This window comes from Oncorhynchus keta, unplaced genomic scaffold (genome assembly GCF_023373465.1).
Source record: "Oncorhynchus keta strain PuntledgeMale-10-30-2019 unplaced genomic scaffold, Oket_V2 Un_contig_15627_pilon_pilon, whole genome shotgun sequence".
Taxonomy (NCBI): domain Eukaryota; kingdom Metazoa; phylum Chordata; class Actinopteri; order Salmoniformes; family Salmonidae; genus Oncorhynchus; species Oncorhynchus keta.
The window spans coordinates 20,001-39,884 of record NW_026279426.1 but is presented as its reverse complement, the minus strand read 5'-3'; the positions used below and the strand labels follow the sequence as shown (position 1 = coordinate 39,884).

The window sequence follows — 19,884 nt, the reverse complement described above, 5'->3', positions numbered from 1 at the left end:
GATCCAAAACATAAAGCAAAATCTACAATGGAATGGTTCAAAAATAAACATATCCAGGTGTTAGAATGGCCAAGTCAAAGTCCAGACCTGAATCCAATCGAGAATCTGTGGAAAGAACTGAAAACTGCTGTTCACAAATGCTCTCCATCCAACCTCACTGAGCTCGAGCTGTTTTGCAAGGAGGAATGGGAAAAAAATTCAGTCTCTCGATGTGCAAAACTACCCCAAGCGACTTACAGCTGTAATCGCAGCAAAAGGTGGCGCTACAAAGTATTAACTTAAGGGGGCTGAATAATTTTGCACGCCCAATTTTTCAGTTTTTGATTTGTTAAAAAAGTTTGAAATATCCAATAAATGTCGTTCCACTTCATGATTATGTCCCACTTGTTGTTGATTCTTCACAAAAAAATACAGTTTTATATCTTTATGTTTGAAGCCTGAAATGTGGCAAAAGGTCGCAAAGTTCAAGGGGGCCGAATACTTTCGCAAGGCACTGTAGGTAGCAGTGTGTTCAGTGACAGTCTGCTAGGTAGCAGTGTTTTCAGTGACAGTCTATTCAGTGACAGTCTGGTAGGAGTACATTCAGTGAGAGTGTTGTGTCATTGCAGTAAAGTGAACCACTCACTCCCAGCGGTCATGACTTCGTGCTCTCTCTCCTCCTCTTCCTCATCCTGCTCCTGATTCACATCCTCCCTTTCTCGGTCCGTCCTCTCTTCTAGCTCCGCCTCCTCGTCGATGGTCCTCGTGAACGAGTGCTCCTGGGGGTCCATCTCCAGCGAGTCCTGATTGTCTGAAATCTGATCGGGCACAACACCGGACACCCGTTAAAAGTGTTGTCACGATACCAGAATATCAGGTTTAGTATCACGATACCAGAATATCAGGTTTAGTGTCACGATACCAAAATATCAGGTTCAGTATCACGATACCAGAATATCAGGTTTAGTATCACGATACCAGAATATCAGGTTCAGTATCACGATACCAGAATATCAGGTTTAGTATCACGATACCAGAATATCAGGTTTAGTATCACGATACCAGAATATCATATATAAATCCAGAAGTATCTCTTTAAATTGAAATGAGGACCGTGGGGGTTAGAGGTCAAAGAAGCAGTTGCCGTAAGTGTCTCTAGGATGTAGAGGGGTTTAAGGGTTGATGTGGGAATAAGGCAGCAGACCCTGACGTGGGACTGGAAGGATGTTTCATGGACCAACGGACCAGTTACGGAAAGAAGAGCCGAGTCACTTACCCTCCTCTCCCGGGAAGACGAGCGTGTCTGGACGACGTTCATGTTCTTACAGGCCAGCAGGCGGTTCCGGACCTTGTAGACACAACGGTAGACCTCAGCCAGCATCTTACAAGGCTGGTACCTGGTTGGAAACACACACAGAGACACACTGACTGGTGAACCCAGCCTGCCACATGAAATAGACAAGGCATGTAGTATCACATGACACCACATAGGGTGCCAGAGTCCTACTGATCCTGGTCTAAAGTAGTGCACTATGTAGGGAATAGGGTACCAGAGTCCTACTGACCCTGGTCTAAAGTAGTGCACTATGTAGGGAATAGGGTGCCAGAGTCCTACTGACCCTGGTCTAAAGTAGTGCACTATGTAGGGAATAGGGTACCAGAGTCCTACTGACCCTGGTCTAAAGTAGTGCACTATGTAGGGAATAGGGTGCCAGAGTCCTACTGACCCTGGTCTAAAGTAGTGCACTATGTAGGTTTGGGTGCCAGAGTCCTACTGACCCTGGTCTAAAGTAGTGCACTATGTAGGGAATAGGGCTCTGGTCTATAGTGGTACCACTATATAGGGAATAGGGCTCTGGTCTATAGTAGTACCACTATATAGGGAATAGGGCTCTGGTCTATAGTGGTACCACTATATAGGGAATAGGGCTCTGGTCTATAGTGGTACCACTATATAGGGAATAGGGCTCTGGTCTATAGTAGTACCACTATATAGGGAATAGGGCTCTGGTCTATAGTAGTACCACTATATAGGGCTCTGGTCTATAGTAGTACCACTATATAGGGAATAGGGCTCTGGTCTATAGTAGTACCACTATATAGGGAATAGGGCTCTGGTCTATAGTAGTACCACTATATAGGGAATAGGGCTCTGGTCTATAGTAGTACCACTATATAGGAATAGGGCTCTGGTCTATAGTAGTACCACTATATAGGGAATAGGGCTCTGGTCTATAGTAGTACCACTATATAGGGAATAGGGCTCTGGTCTATAGTAGTACCACTATATAGGGAATAGGGCTCTGGTCTATAGTAGTGTACTATATAGGGAATAGGGCTCTGGTCTATAGTAGTACCACTATATAGGGAATAGGGCTCTGGTCTATAGTAGTACCACTATATAGGGAATAGGGCTCTGGTCTATAGTAGTACCACTATATAGGGAATAGGGCTCTGGTCTGTAGTAGTACCACTATATAGGGAATAGGGCTCTGGTCTATAGTAGTACCACTATATAGGGAATAGGGCTCTGGTCTATAGTAGTGTACTATATAGGGAATAGGGCGCCATTGGGAAGGCAGAACCATGATGGTGTGCAGTAGAATTACCTGCCCTCTCCACAGGCTTGGTCCAGCAGGCCGGTGTGCTTCAGCAGAGCAGCCAGGACAAACCTGGACACGGTGTCCAATAAGATCTCATTACAGAGAGAGGCGTTGTCCCAGTCTGGAACACAAACACATGGACATCACTACATATCCCAGCAGCGATTAATACTCTGCTTATTCTACACTACTAATCTGTCATGAACACAAACACATGGACATCACTACATGTCCCAGCAGCGATTAATACTCTGCTTATTCTATCTACACTACTAATCTGTCATGAACACAAACACATGGACATCACTACATATCCCAGCAGCGATTAATACTCTGCTTATTCTACACTACTAATCTGTCATGAACACAAACACATGGACATCACTACATATCCCAGCAGCGATTAATACTCTGCTTATTCTACACTACTAATCTGTCATGAACACAAACACATGGACATCACTACATGTCCCAGCAGCAATTAATACTCTGCTTATTCTACACTACTAATCTGTCATGAACACAAACACATGGACATCACTGACAATATCCCATTTAGCAGCGATTAATAAACTCTGGCATCACTATTCACTACACTACTAATCTGTCACTCAATAAACAGAACACAAACACATGGACATCAATAAACAGAGAGCGGGCATCACTATCCCAGCAGCAATTAATAAACTCTGCTTATTCTACATCACTCAATCTGTCATGAACACAAAAACACATGGACATCACTACATGTCCCAATAAACAGCAGCAATTATCACTCTAAACAGCTTATAAACAGTACTAATCTGTCATCACTCACAAACACATGGACATCACTACATGTCCCAGCAGCGGGCATACTCTGCTTATTCTACACTACTAATCTGGCATCACTCAATAAAGAAAGATGGATGGCCACTCACTGCTGGATGCTCATTACACTCAATGAACTGAAAAGAAACTGAATAGACTGATTCAACTGTGGGAGCATTTAGCAGAGAGCGGGCATCACTCAATAAAAACTGTCACTCAATAAACAGGGATCACTCATTGAATAAACTGCAGAGAGCGGGCATCACTCAATAAACAGAGAGCGGGCATCACTCAATAAACTGAATAAACTGTGGGAGCATTCAACAGAGAGCGGGCATCACTCAAACTGTGGGAGCATTTAACAGAGAGCGGGCATCACTCAATAAACTGAATAAACTAAACCCAGATCCCCCTCATGTATTATAGCCCCCCCCATGTATTATTAGTCCCCCCCCCGGTACCTTTGCTGGTGGCGTAGTCCTGCATGTTGCTCCAGAGACTGTTGGTGGGTTCCTTCGTGGAGCCCAGGGCCAGCTCCACCAGGACGCTCATGTCTGCTCTCAGAGGACAGTCAACTGGTTTCTGCTCCTCGTTACCTGAGAGGGCCTCCTCTAACAGCCAGCTGATGCAGTTATCTAAGAGGCACATACAAACACAGTACGGGCCAGCATCATCAGAGAATAAATACAACAGATCAGAATGAAAAGAAATCAGATAGGAACCACTTCTAACAGTTATCTAGAGGGGGGGTCATCAGATAGGAACCACTTCTAACTGTTATCTAGAGGGGGGGTCATCAGATAGGAACCACTTCTAACTGTTATCTAGAGGGGGTCATCAGATAGGAACCACTTCTAACTGTTATCTAGAGGGGGTCATCAGATAGGAACCACTTCTAACTGTTATCTAGAGGGGGGTCATCAGATAGGAACCACTTCTAACTGTTATCTAGAGGGGGGTCATCAGATAGGAACCACTTCTAACTGTTATCTAGAGGGGGGGTCATCAGATAGGAACCACTTCTAACTGTTATCTAGAGGGGGGTCATCAGATAGGAACCACTTCTAACAGTTATCTAGAGGGGGGTCATCAGATAGGAACCACTTCTAACAGTTATCTAGAGGGGGGTCATCAAGATAGGAACCACTTCTAACAGTTATCTAGAGGGGGGTCATCAGATAGGAACCACTTCTAACAGTTATCTAGAGGGGGGTCATCAGATAGGAACCACTTCTAACACTGTTATCTAGAGGGGGGTCATCAGATAGGAACCACTTCTAACAGTTATCTAGAGGGGGTCATCAGATAGGAACCACTTCTAACAGTTATCTAGAGGGGGTCATCAGATAGGAACCACTTCTAACTGTTATCTAGAGGGGGGTCATCAGATAGGAACCACTTCTAACTGTTATCTAGGGGGGGTCATCAGATAGGAACCACTTCTAACTGTTATCTAGAGGGGGTCATCAGATAGGAACCACTTCTAACAGTTATCTAGAGGGGGGTCATCAGATAGGAACCACTTCTAACTGTTATCTAGAGGGGGTCATCAGATAGGAACCACTTCTAACAGTTATCTAGAGGGGGTCATCAGATAGGAACCACTTCTAACAGTTATCTAGAGGGGGGTCATCAGATAGGAACCACTTCTAACAGTTATCTAGAGGGGGGTCATCAGATAGGAACCACTTCTAACAGTTATCTAGAGGGGGGTCATCAGATAGGAACCACTTCTAACAGTTATCTAGAGGGGGTCATCAGATAGGAACCACTTCTAACTGTTATCTAGAGGGGGGTCATCAGATAGGAACCACTTCTAACAGTTATCTAGAGGGGGTCATCAGATAGGAACCACTTCTAACAGTTATCTAGAGGGGGTCATCAGATAGGAACCACTTCTAACAGTTATCTAGAGGGGGGTCATCAGATAGGAACCACTTCTAACTGTTATCTAGAGGGGGGGGTCATCAGATAGGAACCACTTCTAACAGTTATCTAGAGGGGGTCATCAGATAGGAACCACTTCTAACAGTTATCTAGAGGGGGTCATCAGATAGGAACCACTTCTAACAGTTATCTAGAGGGGGTCATCAGATAGGAACCACTTCTAACAGTTATCTAGAGGGGGGTCATCAGATAGGAACCACTTCTAACAGTTATCTAGAGGGGGTCATCAGATAGGAACCACTTCTAACAGTTATCTAGAACCACTTCTAACAGTTATCTAGAGGGGGTCATCAGATAGGAACCACTTCTAACAGTTATCTAGAGGGGGGTCATCAGATAGGAACCACTTCTAACAGTTATCTAGAGGGGGGTCATCAGATAGGAACCACTTCTAACAGTTATCTAGAGGGGGGTCATCAGATAGGAACCACTTCTAACAGTTATCTAGAGGGGGGTCATCAGATAGGAACCACTTCTAACAGTTATCTAGAGGGGGGTCATCAGATAGGAACCACTTCTAACAGTTATCTAGAGGGGGGGTCATCAGATAGGAACCACTTCTAACAGTTATCTAGAGGGGGGGTCATCAGATAGGAACCACTTCTAACAGTTATCTAGAGGGGGGGGGGTCATCAGATAGGAACCACTTCTAACTGTTATCTAGAGGGGGGTCATCAGATAGGAACCACTTCTAACAGTTATCTAGAGGGGGTCATCAGATAGGAACCATTTCTAACAGTTATCTAGAGGGGGGTCATCAGATAGGAACCACTTCTAACAGTTATCTAGAGGGGGGTCATCAGATAGGAACCACTTCTAACAGTTATCTAGAGGGGGTCATCAGATAGGAACCACTTCTAACAGTTATCTAGAGGGGGGGTCATCAGATAGGAACCACTTCTAACAGTTATCTAGAGGGGGGTCATCAGATAGGAACCACTTCTAACAGTTATCTAGAGGGGGGTCATCAGATAGGAACCACTTCTAACAGTTATCTAGAGGGGGGTCATCAGATAGGAACCACTTCTAACAGTTATCTAGAGGGGGTCATCAGATAGAACCACTTCTAACAGTTATCTAGAGGGGGGTCATCAATAGGAACCACTTCTAACAGTTATCTAGAGGGGGGGTCATCAGATAGGAACCACTTCTAACAGTTATCTAGAGGGGGGTCATCAGATAGGAACCACTTCTAACAGTTATCTAGATCTAGGGGGGGTCATCAGATAGGAACCACTTCTAACAGTTATCTAGAGGGGGGTCATCAGATAGGAACCACTTCTAACAGTTATCTAGAGGGGGGTCATCAGATAGGAACCACTTCTAACAGTTATCTAGAGGGGGGTCATCAGATAGGAACCACTTCTAACAGTTATCTAGAGGGGGGGGTCATCAGATAGGAACCACTTCTAACAGTTATCTAGAGGGGGGTCATCAGATAGGAACCACTTCTAACAGTTATCTAGAGGGGGGTCATCAGATAGGAACCACTTCTAACAGTTATCTAGAGGGGGTCATCAGATAGGAACCACTTCTAACAGTTATCTAGAGGGGGGTCATCAATAGGAACCACTTCTAACAGTTATCTAGAGGGGGGGGTCATCAGATAGGAACCACTTCTAACAGTTATCTAGAGGGGGTCATCAAATAGGAACCACTTCTAACAGTTATCTAGAGGGGGGTCATCAAATAGGAACCACTTCTAACAGTTATCTAGAGGGGGGGTCATCAATAGGAACCACTTCTAACAGTTATCTAGAGGGGGGTCATCAGATAGGAACCACTTCTAACAGTTATCTAGAGGGGGGTCATCAGATAGGAACCACTTCCAACAGTTATCTAGAGGGGGGGTCATCAGATAGGAACCACTTCTAACAGTTATCTAGAGGGGGTCATCAGATAGGAACCACTTCTAACAGTTATCTAGAGGGGGGTCATCAGATAGGAACCACTTCTAACAGTTATCTAGAGGGGGGTCATCAGATAGGAACCACTTCTAACAGTTATCTAGAGGGGGGGTCATCAGATAGGAACCACTTCTAACAGTTATCTAGAGGGGGTCATCAGATAGGAACCACTTCTAACAGTTATCTAGAGGGGGGTCATCAGATAGGAACCACTTCTAACAGTTATCTAGAGGGGGGTCATCAGATAGGAACCACTTCTAACAGTTATCTAGAGGGGGGTCATCAGATAGGAACCACTTCTAACAGTTATCTAGAGGGGGTCATCAGATAGGAACCACTTCTAACAGTTATCTAGAGGGGGGTCATCAGATAGGAACCACTTCTAACAGTTATCTAGAGGGGGGTCATCAGATAGGAACCACTTCTAACAGTTATCTAGAGGGGGGTCATCAGATAGGAACCACTTCTAACAGTTATCTAGAGGGGGGTCATCAGATAGGAACCACTTCTAACAGTTATCTAGAGGGGGGGTCATCAGATAGGAACCACTTCTAACAGTTATCTAGAGGGGGGTCATCAGATAGGAACCACTTCTAACAGTTATCTAGAGGGGGGTCATCAGATAGAACCACTTCTAACAGTTATCTAGAGGGGGGTCATCAGATAGGAACCACTTCTAACAGTTATCTAGAGGGGGTCATCAGATAGGAACCACTTCTAACAGTTATCTAGAGGGGGGTCATCAGATAGGAACCACTTCTAACAGTTATCTAGAGGGGGGTCATCAGATAGGAACCACTTCTAACAGTTATCTAGAGGGGGTCATCAGATAGGAACCACTTCTAACAGTTATCTAGAGGGGGTCATCAGATAGGAACCACTTCTAACAGTTATCTAGAGGGGGGTCATCAGATAGGAACCACTTCTAACAGTTATCTAGAGGGGGGTCATCAGATAGGAACCACTTCTAACAGTTATCTAGAGGGGGTCATCAGATAGGAACCACTTCTAACAGTTATCTAGAGGGGGGTCATCAGATAGGAACCACTTCTAACAGTTATCTAGAGGGGGGTCATCAGATAGGAACCACTTCTAACAGTTATCTAGAGGGGGGTCATCAGATAGGAACCACTTCTAACAGTTATCTAGAGGGGGGTCATCAGATAGGAACCACTTCTAACAGTTATCTAGAGGGGGGTCATCAGATAGGAACCACTTCTAACAGTTATCTAGAGGGGGGGGTCATCAGATAGGAACCACTTCTAACAGTTATCTAGAGGGGGGTCATCAGATAGGAACCACTTCTAACAGTTATCTAGAGGGGGGTCATCAATAGGAACCACTTCTAACAGTTATCTAGAGGGGGGTCATCAGATAGGAACCACTTCTAACAGTTATCTAGAGGGGGGTCATCAGATAGGAACCACTTCTAACAGTTATCTAGAGGGGGGTCATCAGATAGGAACCACTTCTAACAGTTATCTAGAGGGGGGTCATCAGATAGGAACCACTTCTAACAGTTATCTAGAGGGGGGTCATCAGATAGGAACCACTTCTAACAGTTATCTAGAGGGGGTCATCAGATAGGAACCACTTCTAACTGTTATCTAGAGGGGGTCATCAGATAGGAACCACTTCTAACAGTTATCTAGAGGGGGGGGTCATCAGATAGGAACCACTTCTAACAGTTATCTAGAGGGGGGTCATCAGATAGGAACCACTTCTAACAGTTATCTAGAGGGGGGTCATCAGATAGGAACCACTTCTAACAGTTATCTAGAGGGGGGGTCATCAGATAGGAACCACTTCTAACTGTTATCTAGAGGGGGGTCATCAGATAGGAACCACTTCTAACAGTTATCTAGAGGGGGGTCATCAGATAGGAACCACTTCTAACAGTTATCTAGAGGGGGGTCATCAGATAGGAACCACTTCTAACAGTTATCTAGAGGGGGGTCATCAGATAGGAACCACTTCTAACAGTTATCTAGAGGGGGGTCATCAATAGGAACCACTTCTAACAGTTATCTAGAGGGGGTCATCAGATAGGAACCACTTCTAACAGTTATCTAGATGGGGGTCATCAGATAGGAACCACTTCTAACAGTTATCTAGATGGGGGGTCATCAGATAGGAACCACTTCTAACTAGTTATCTAGAGGGGGGTCATCAGATAGGAACCACTTCTAACAGTTATCTAGAGGGGGTCATCAGATAGGAACCACTTCTAACAGTTATCTAGAGGGGGGTCATCAGATAGGAACCACTTCTAACAGTTATCTAGAGGGGGTCATCAGATAGGAACCACTTCTAACAGTTATCTAGAGGGGGGTCATCAGATAGGAACCACTTCTAACAGTTATCTAGAGGGGGTCATCAGATAGGAACCACTTCTAACAGTTATCTAGATGGGGGGTCATCAGATAGGAACCACTTCTAACAGTTATCTAGATGGGGTCATCAGATAGGAACCACTTCTAACAGTTATCTAGAGGGGGGTCATCAGATAGGAACCACTTCTAACAGTTATCTAGAGGGGGTCATCAGATAGGAACCACTTCTAACAGTTATCTAGAGGGGGGTCATCAGATAGAACCACTTCTAACTGTTATCTAGAGGGGGTCATCAGATAGGAACCACTTCTAACAGTTATCTAGAGGGGGGTCATCAGATAGGAACCACTTCTAACAGTTATCTAGAGGGGGGTCATCAGATAGGAACCACTTCTAACAGTTATCTAGAGGGGGGAACCACTTCTAACAGTCATCAGATAGGAACCACTTCTAACAGTTATCTAGAGGGGGGGTCATCAGATAGGAACCACTTCTAACAGTTATCTAGAGGGGGGGGTCATCAGATAGGAACCACTTCTAACAGTTATCTAGAGGGGGTCATCAGATAGGAACCACTTCTAACAGTTATCTAGAGGGGGGTCATCAGATAGGAACCACTTCTAACAGTTATCTAGAGAGGGGGTCATCAGATAGGAACCACTTCTAACAGTTATCTAGAGGGGGGTCATCAGATAGGAACCACTTCTAACAGTTATCTAGAGGGGGGTCATCAGATAGGAACCACTTCTAACAGTTATCTAGAGGGGGGTCATCAGATAGGAACCACTTCTAACAGTTATCTAGAACCACTTCTAACAGGGGGTCATCAGATAGGAACCACTTCTAACAGTTATCTAGAGGGGGGTCATCAGATAGGAACCACTTCTAACAGTTATCTAGAGGGGGGTCATCAGATAGGAACCACTTCTAACAGTTATCTAGAGGGGGGTCATCAGATAGGAACCACTTCTAACAGTTATCTAGAGGGGGGTCATCAGATAGGAACCACTTCTAACAGTTATCTAGAGGGGGTCATCAGATAGGAACCACTTCTAACAGTTATCTAGAGGGGGGGTCATCAGATAGGAACCACTTCTAACAGTTATCTAGAGGGGGGTCATCAGATAGGAACCACTTCTAACAGTTATCTAGAGGGGTCATCAGGGGAACCACTTCTAACAGGGTCATCAGATAGGAACCACTTCTAACAGTTATCTAGAGGGGGGATCATCAACAGTTAGGAACCACTTCTAACAGTTATCTAGAGGGGGGTCATCAGATAGGAACCACTTCTAACAGTTATCTAGAGGGGGGTCATCAGATAGGAACCACTTCTAACAGTTATGTAGAGGGGGTCATCAGATAGGAACCACTTCTAACAGTTATCTAGAGGGGGTCATCAGATAGGAACCACTTCTAACAGTTATCTAGAGGGGGGTCATCAGATAGGAACCACTTCTAACAGTTATCTAGAGGGGGGGTCATCAGATAGGAACCACTTCTAACAGTTATCTAGAGGGGGGTCATCAGATAGGAACCACTTCTAACAGTTATCTAGAGGGGGTCATCAGATAGGAACCACTTCTAACAGTTATCTAGAGGGGGGTCATCAGATAGGAACCACTTCTAACAGTTATCTAGAGGGGGGTCATCAGATAGGAACCACTTCTAACAGTTATCTAGAGGGGGGTCATCAGATAGGAACCACTTCTAACAGTTATCTAGAGGGGGTCATCAGATAGGAACCACTTCTAACAGTTATCTAGAGGGGGTCATCAGATAGGAACCACTTCTAACAGTTATCTAGAGGGGGGTCATCAGATAGGAACCACTTCTAACTGTTATCTAGAGGGGGGGTCATCAGATAGGAACCACTTCTAACAGTTATCTAGAGGGGGGGTCATCAGATAGGAACCACTTCTAACAGTTATCTAGAGGGGGGGGTCATCAGATAGGAACCACTTCTAACAGTTATCTAGAGGGGGTCATCAGATAGGAACCACTTCTAACAGTTATCTAGAGGGGGGTCATCAGATAGGAACCACTTCTAACAGTTATCTAGAGGGGGGTCATCAGATAGGAACCACTTCTAACTGTTATCTAGAGGGGGGTCATCAGATAGGAACCACTTCTAACAGTTATCTAGAGGGGGGGGTCATCAGATAGGAACCACTTCTAACAGTTATCTAGAGGGGGGTCATCAGATAGGAACCACTTCTAACAGTTATCTAGAGGGGGGTCATCAGATAGGAACCACTTCTAACAGTTATCTAGAGGGGGGTCATCAGATAGGAACCACTTCTAACAGTTATCTAGAGGGGGGTCATCAGATAGGAACCACTTCTAACAGTTATCTAGAGGGGGGTCATCAGATAGGAACCACTTCTAACAGTTATCTAGAGGGGGTCATCAGATAGGAACCACTTCTAACAGTTATCTAGAGGGGGGTCATCAGATAGGAACCACTTCTAACAGTTATCTAGAGGGGGTCATCAATAGGAACCACTTCTAACAGTTATCTAGAGGGGGGTCATCAGATAGGAACCACTTCTAACAGTTATCTAGAGGGGGGTCATCAGATAGGAACCACTTCTAACAGTTATCTAGAGGGGGTCATCAGATAGGAACCACTTCTAACAGTTATCTAGAGGGGGGTCATCAGATAGGAACCACTTCTAACAGTTATCTAGAGGGGGGTCATCAGATAGGAACCACTTCTAACAGTTATCTAGAGGGGGTCATCAGATAGGAACCACTTCTAACAGTTATCTAGAGGGGGTCATCAGATAGGAACCACTTCTAACAGTTATCTAGAGGGGGGTCATCAGATAGGAACCACTTCTAACAGTTATCTAGAGGGGGGTCATCAGATAGGAACCACTTCTAACAGTTATCTAGAGGGGGGTCATCAGATAGGAACCACTTCTAACAGTTATCTAGAGGGGGGTCATCAGATAGGAACCACTTCTAACAGTTATCTAGAGGGGGGTCATCAGATAGGAACCATTCTAACAGTTATCTAGAGGGGGGTCATCAGATAGGAACCACTTCTAACAGTTATCTAGAGGGGGTCATCAGATAGGAACCACTTCTAACAGTTATCTAGAGGGGGTCATCAGATAGGAACCACTTCTAACAGTTATCTAGAGGGGGTCATCAGATAGGAACCACTTCTAACAGTTATCTAGAGGGGGGTCATCAGATAGGAACCACTTCTAACAGTTATCTAGAGGGGGGTCATTATCTAGATAGGAACCACTTCTAACAGTTATCTAGAGGGGGTCATCAGATAGGAACCACTTCTAACAGTTATCTAGAGGGGGGTCATCAGATAGGAACCACTTCTAACAGTTATCTAGAGGGGGGTCATCAGATAGGAACCACTTCTAACAGTTATCTAGAGGGGGGTCATCAGATAGGAACCACTTCTAACAGTTATCTAGAGGGGGGTCATCAGATAGGAACCACTTCTAACAGTTATCTAGAGGGGGGTCATCAGATAGGAACCACTTCTAACAGTTATCTAGAGGGGGTCATCAGATAGGAACCACTTCTAACAGTTATCTAGAGGGGGGGTCATCAGATAGGAACCACTTCTAACAGTTATCTAGAGGGGGGTCATCAGATAGGAACCACTTCTAACAGTTATCTAGAGGGGGGTCATCAGATAGGAACCACTTCTAACAGTTATCTAGAGGGGGTCATCAGATAGGAACCACTTCTAACAGTTATCTAGAGGGGGGTCATCAGATAGGAACCACTTCTAACAGTTATCTAGAGGGGGGTCATCAGATAGGAACCACTTCTAACAGTTATCTAGAGGGGGGTCATCAGATAGGAACCACTTCTAACAGTTATCTAGAGGGGGGTCATCAGATAGGAACCACTTCTAACAGTTATCTAGAGGGGGGTCATCAGATAGGAACCACTTCTAACAGTTATCTAGAGGGGGGTCATCAGATAGGAACCACTTCTAACAGTTATCTAGAGGGGGGTCATCAGATAGGAACCACTTCTAACAGTTATCTAGAGGGGGGTCATCAGATAGGAACCACTTCTAACAGTTATCTAGAGGGGGTCATCAGATAGGAACCACTTCTAACAGTTATCTAGAGGGGGGTCATCAGATAGGAACCACTTCTAACAGTTATCTAGAGGGGGGTCATCAAATAGGAACCACTTCTAACAGTTATCTAGAGGGGGTCATCAGATAGGAACCACTTCTAACAGTTATCTAGAGGGGGTCATCAGATAGGAACCACTTCTAACAGTTATCTAGAGGGGGGGGTCATCAGATAGGAACCACTTCTAACAGTTATCTAGAGGGGGTCATCAGATAGGAACCACTTCTAACAGTTATCTAGAGGGGGGTCATCAGATAGGAACCACTTCTAACAGTTATCTAGAGGGGGGAACCACTCATCAGATAGATAGAACCACTTCTAACTGTTATCTAGAGGGGGGGTCATCAGATAGGAACCACTTCTAACAGTTATCTAGAGGGGGTCATCAGATAGGAACCACTTCTAACAGTTATCTAGAGGGGGGTCATCAGATAGGAACCACTTCTAACAGTTATCTAGAGGGGGGGTCATCAGATAGGAACCACTTCTAACAGTTATCTAGAGGGGGGGTCATCAGATAGGAACCACTTCTAACTGTTATCTAGAGGGGGGGGGTCATCAGATAGGAACCACTTCTAACAGTTATCTAGAGGGGGGGTCATCAGATAGGAACCACTTCTAACAGTTATCTAGAGGGGGGTCATCAGATAGGAACCACTTCTAACAGTTATCTAGAGGGGGGGTCATCAGATAGGAACCACTTCTAACTGTTATCTAGAGGGGGGGGTCATCAAATAGGAACCACTTCTAACAGTTATCTAGAGGGGGGTCATCAGATAGGAAACACTTCTAACAGTTATCTAGAGGGGGGGTCATCAGACAGGAACCACTTCTAACAGTTATCTAGAGGGGGTCATCAGATAGGAACCACTTCTAACAGTTATCTAGAGGGGGTCATCAGATAGGAACCACTTCTAACTGTTATCTAGAGGGGGGGTCATCAGATAGGAACCACTTCTAACAGTTATCTAGAGGGGGTCATCAGATAGGAACCACTTCTAACTGTTATCTAGAGGGGGGTCATCAGATAGGAACCACTTCTAACAGTTATCTAGAGGGGGTCATCAGATAGGAACCACTTCTAACAGTTATCTAGATGGGGGTCATCAGATAGGAACCACTTCTAACAGTTATCTAGATGGGGGTCATCAGATAGGAACCACTTCTAACAGTTATCTAGAGGGGGGTCATCAGATAGGAACCACTTCTAACAGTTATCTAGAGGGGGGTCATCAGATAGAACCACTTCTAACAGTTATCTAGAGGGGGTCATCAGATAGGAACCACTTCTAACAGTTATCTAGAGGGGGTCATCAGATAGGAACCACTTCTAACTGTTATCTAGAGGGGGGTCATCAGATAGGAACCACTTCTAACAGTTATCTAGAGGGGGGGGGGGTCATCAAATAGGAACCACTTCTAACAGTTATCTAGAGGGGGGTCATCAGATAGGAACCACTTCTAACAGTTATCTAGAGGGGGGTCATCAGATAGGAACCACTTCTAACTGTTATCTAGAGGGGGTCATCAGATAGGAACCACTTCTAACAGTTATCTAGAGAGGGGGGTCATCATCAGATAGGAACCACTTCTAACAGTTATCTAGAGGGGGGTCATCAGATAGGAACCACTTCTAACTGTTATCTAGAGGGGGTCATCAAATAGGAACCACTTCTAACAGTTATCTAGAGGGGGTCATCAGATAGGAACCACTTCTAACAGTTATCTAGAGGGGGGTCATCAGATAGGAACCACTTCTAACAGTTATGTAGAGGGGGTCATCAGATAGGAACCACTTCTAACAGTTATCTAGAGGGGGGTCATCAGATAGGAACCACTTCTAACAGTTATCTAGGGGGGTCATCAGATAGGAACCACTTCTAACAGTTATCTAGAGGGGGGTCATCAGATAGGAACCACTTCTAACAGTTATCTAGAGGGGGTCATCAGATAGGAACCACTTCTAACAGTTATCTAGAGGGGGTCATCAGATAGGAACCACTTCTAACAGTTATCTAGAGGGGGGTCATCAGATAGGAACCACTTCTAACAGTTATCTAGAGGGGGGTCATCAGATAGGAACCACTTCTAACAGTTATCTAGAGGGAGTAGTGAGAGGTCATCAGATAGGAACACTTCTATCTAGGGGTCATCAGATAGGAACCACTTCTAACAGTTATCTAGAGGGGGGTCATCAGATAGGAACCACTTCTAACAGTTATCTAGAGTGGGGGTCATCAGATAGGAACCACTTCTAACAGTTATCTAGAGGGGGGTCATCAGATAGGAACCACTTCTAACAGTTATGTAGATAGGGGGGTCATCAGATAGGAACCACTTCTAAAGTTATGTAGAGGGGGGGTCATCAGATAGGAACCACTTCTAACAGTTATGTAGAGGGGGGGGGGTCATCATATAGGAACCACTTCTAACAGTTATCTAGAGGGGGGGTCATCAGATAGGAACCACTTCTAACAGTTATCTAGAGGGGGGGTCATCAGATAGGAACCACTTCTAACAGTTATCTAGAGGGGGTCATCAGATAGGAACCACTTCTAACAGTTATCTAGAGGGGGGTCATCATATAGGAACCACTTCTAACAGTTATCTAGAGTGGGGGTCATCAGATAGGAACCACTTCTAACAGTTATGTAGAGGGGGTCATCAGATAGGAACCACTTCTAACAGTTATCGTAGAGGGGGGTCATCAGATAGGAACCACTTCTAACAGTTATCTAGAGGGGGGTCATCAGATAGAACCACTTCTAACAGTTATGTAGAGGGGGGTCATCAGATAGGAACCACTTCTAACAGTTATCTAGAGGGGGTCATCAGATAGGAACCACTTCTAACAGTTATCTAGAGGGGGTCATCAGATAGGAACCACTTCTAACAGTTATCTAGAGGGGGGTCATCAGATAGGAACCACTTCTAACAGTTATCGTAGAGGGGGGTCATCAGATAGGAACCACTTCTAACAGTTATCTAGAGGGGGTCATCAGATAGGAACCACTTCTAACAGTTATCTAGAGGGGGTCATCATATAGGAACCACTTCTAACAGTTATCTAGAGGGGGGTCATCAGATAGGAACCACTTCTAACAGTTATCTAGAGGGGGTCATCAGATAGAACCACTTCTAACTGTTATCTAGAGGGGGGTCATCAGATAGGAACCACTTCTAACTGTTATCTAGAGGGGGTCATCAGATAGGAACCACTTCTAACAGTTATCTAGAGGGGGGTCATCAGATAGGAACCACTTCTAACAGTTATCTAGAGGGGGTCATCAGATAGGAACCACTTCTAACAGTTATCTAGAGGGGGGTCATCAGATAGGAACCACTTCTAACTGTTATCTAGAGGGGGTCATCAGATAGGAACCACTTCTAACAGTTATCTAGAGGGGGTCATCAGATAGGAACCACTTCTAACAGTTATCTAGAGGGGGGTCATCAGATAGGAACCACTTCTAACAGTTATCTAGAGGGGGGTCATCAGATAGGAACCACTTCTAACAGTTATCTAGAGGGGGGTCATCAGATAGGAACCACTTCTAACAGTTATCTAGAGGGGGGTCATCAGATAGGAACCACTTCTAACAGTTATCTAGAGGGGGTCATCAGATAGGAACCACTTCTAACAGTTATCTAGAGGGGGGTCATCAGATAGGAACCACTTCTAACAGTTATCTAGAGGGGGTCATCAAATAGGAACCACTTCTAACAGTTATCTAGAGGGGGGTCATCAGATAGGAACCACTTCTAACAGTTATCTAGAGGGGGGGGTCATCAGATAGGAACCACTTCTAACAGTTATCTAGAGGGGGGTCATCAGATAGGAACCACTTCTAACAGTTATCTAGAGGGGGGTCATCAGATAGGAACCACTTCTAACTGTTATCTAGAGGGGGGTCATCAGATAGGAACCACTTCTAACAGTTATCTAGAGGGGGTCATCAGATAGGAACCACTTCTAACAGTTATCTAGAGGGGGGTCATCAGATAGGAACCACTTCTAACTGTTATCTAGAGGGGGTCATCAATAGGAACCACTTCTAACAGTTATCTAGAGGGGGGTCATCAGATAGGAACCACTTCTAACAGTTATCTAGAGGGGGGTCATCAGATAGGAACCACTTCTAACAGTTATCTAGGGGGTCATCAGATAGGAACCACTTCTAACAGTTATCTAGAGGGGGTCATCAGATAGGAACCACTTCTAACAGTTATCTAGAGGGGGGTCATCAGATAGGAACCACTTCTAACAGTTATCTAGAGGGGGGTCATCAGATAGGAACCACTTCTAACTGTTATCTAGAGGGGGGTCATCAGATAGGAACCACTTCTAACAGTTATCTAGAGGGGGGTCATCAGATAGGAACCACTTCTAACAGTTATCTAGAGGGGGGTCATCAGATAGGAACCACTTCTAACAGTTATCTAGAGGGGGTCATCAGATAGGAACCACTTCTAACAGTTATCTAGAGGGGGGTCATCAGATAGGAACCACTTCTAACAGTTATCTAGAGGGGGTCATCAGATAGGAACCACTTCTAACAGTTATCTAGAGGGGGGTCATCAGATAGGAACCACTTCTAACAGTTATCTAGAGGGGGGTCATCAGATAGGAACCACTTCTAACAGTTATCTAGAGGGGGGTCATCAGATAGGAACCACTTCTAACAGTTATCTAGAGGGGGGTCATCAGATAGGAACCACTTCTAAAAGTTATCTAGAGGGGGGTCATCATATAGGAACCACTTCTAACAGTTATCTAGAGGGGGGTCATCAGATAGGAACCACTTCTAACAGTTATCTAGAGGGGGGGGTCATCAGATAGGAACCACTTCTAACAGTTATCTAGAGGGGGTCATCAGATAGGAACCACTTCTAACAGTTATCTAGAGGGGGTCATCAGATAGGAACCACTTCTAACAGTTATCTAGAGGGGGGTCATCAGATAGGAACCACTTCTAACAGTTATCTAGAGGGGGGTCATCAGATAGGAACCACTTCTAACAGTTATCTAGAGGGGGGTCATCAGATAGGAACCACTTCTAACAGTTATCTAGTAGGGGGGGTCATCAGATAGAACCACTTCTAACAGTTATCTAGAGGGGGTCATCAGATAGGAACCACTTTATCTAACAGTTATGTAGAGGGGGTCATCAGATAGGAACCACTTCTAACAGTTATCTAGAGGGGGTCATCAGATAGGAACCACTTCTAACAGTTATCTAGAGGGGGGTCATCAGATAGGAACCACTTCTAACAGTTATCTAGAGGGGGTCATCAGATAGGAACCACTTCTAACAGTTATCTAGAGGGGGGTCATCAGATAGGAACCACTTCTAACAGTTATCTAGAGGGGGTCATCAGATAGGAACCACTTCTAACAGTTATCTAGAGGGGGTCATCAGATAGGAACCACTTCTAACAGTTATCTAGAGGGGGGTCATCAGATAGGAACCACTTCTAACAGTTATCTAGAGGGGGTCATCAGATAGGAACCACTTCTAACAGTTATCTAGAGGGGGGTCATCAGATAGGAACCACTTCTAACAGTTATCTAGAGGGGGTCATCAGATAGGAACCACTTCTAACAGTTATCTAGAGGGGGGTCATCAGATAGGAACCACTTCTAACAGTTATCTAGAGGGGGGTCATCAGATAGGAACCACTTCTAACAGTTATGTAGAGGGGGGGGTCATCAGATAGGAACCACTTCTAACAGTTATCAGGGGGGGGGGTCATCAGATAGGAACCACTTCTAACAGTTATATAGAGTGGGGGGTCATCAGATAGGAACCACTTCTAACAGTTATCTAGAGGGGGGTCATCAGATAGGAACCACTTCTAACAGTTATCTAGAGGGGGGTCATCAGATAGGAACCACTTCTAACAGTTATCTAGAGGGGGTCATCAGATAGGAACCACTTCTAACAGTTATCTAGAGGGGGGTCATCAGATAGGAACCACTTCTAACAGTTATGTAGAGGGGGGGTCATCAGATAGGAACCACTTCTAACAGTTATCTAGAGGGGGGTCATCAGATAGGAACCACTTCTAACAGTTATGTAGAGGGGGTCATCAGATAGGAACCACTTCTAACAGTTATCTAGAGGGGGGTCATCAGATAGGAACCACTTCTAACAGTTATGTAGAGGGGGTCATCAGATAG

The 19,884-nt window shown here is 44.8% G+C and overlaps 1 protein-coding gene across 1 annotated transcript in view; it reads right to left on the bottom strand.

Moving 5' to 3' along the window:
* Positions 1-541: 541 nt before the first annotated feature.
* Positions 542-19,884, bottom strand: part of LOC127919065 (probable E3 ubiquitin-protein ligase HERC1) — a 20,587-nt gene continuing 1,244 nt past the window's right edge. The window contains exons 2-5 of the mRNA XM_052502482.1: positions 3,854-4,027; positions 2,589-2,703; positions 1,256-1,376; positions 542-797 (exon numbers count right to left, since the gene is read on the bottom strand). Coding sequence (XP_052358442.1) covers positions 600-797; positions 1,256-1,376; positions 2,589-2,703; positions 3,854-4,027 — 608 coding nt within the window. The 3' untranslated portion in view covers positions 542-599. The remainder of the gene's footprint in view (positions 798-1,255; positions 1,377-2,588; positions 2,704-3,853; positions 4,028-19,884) is intronic.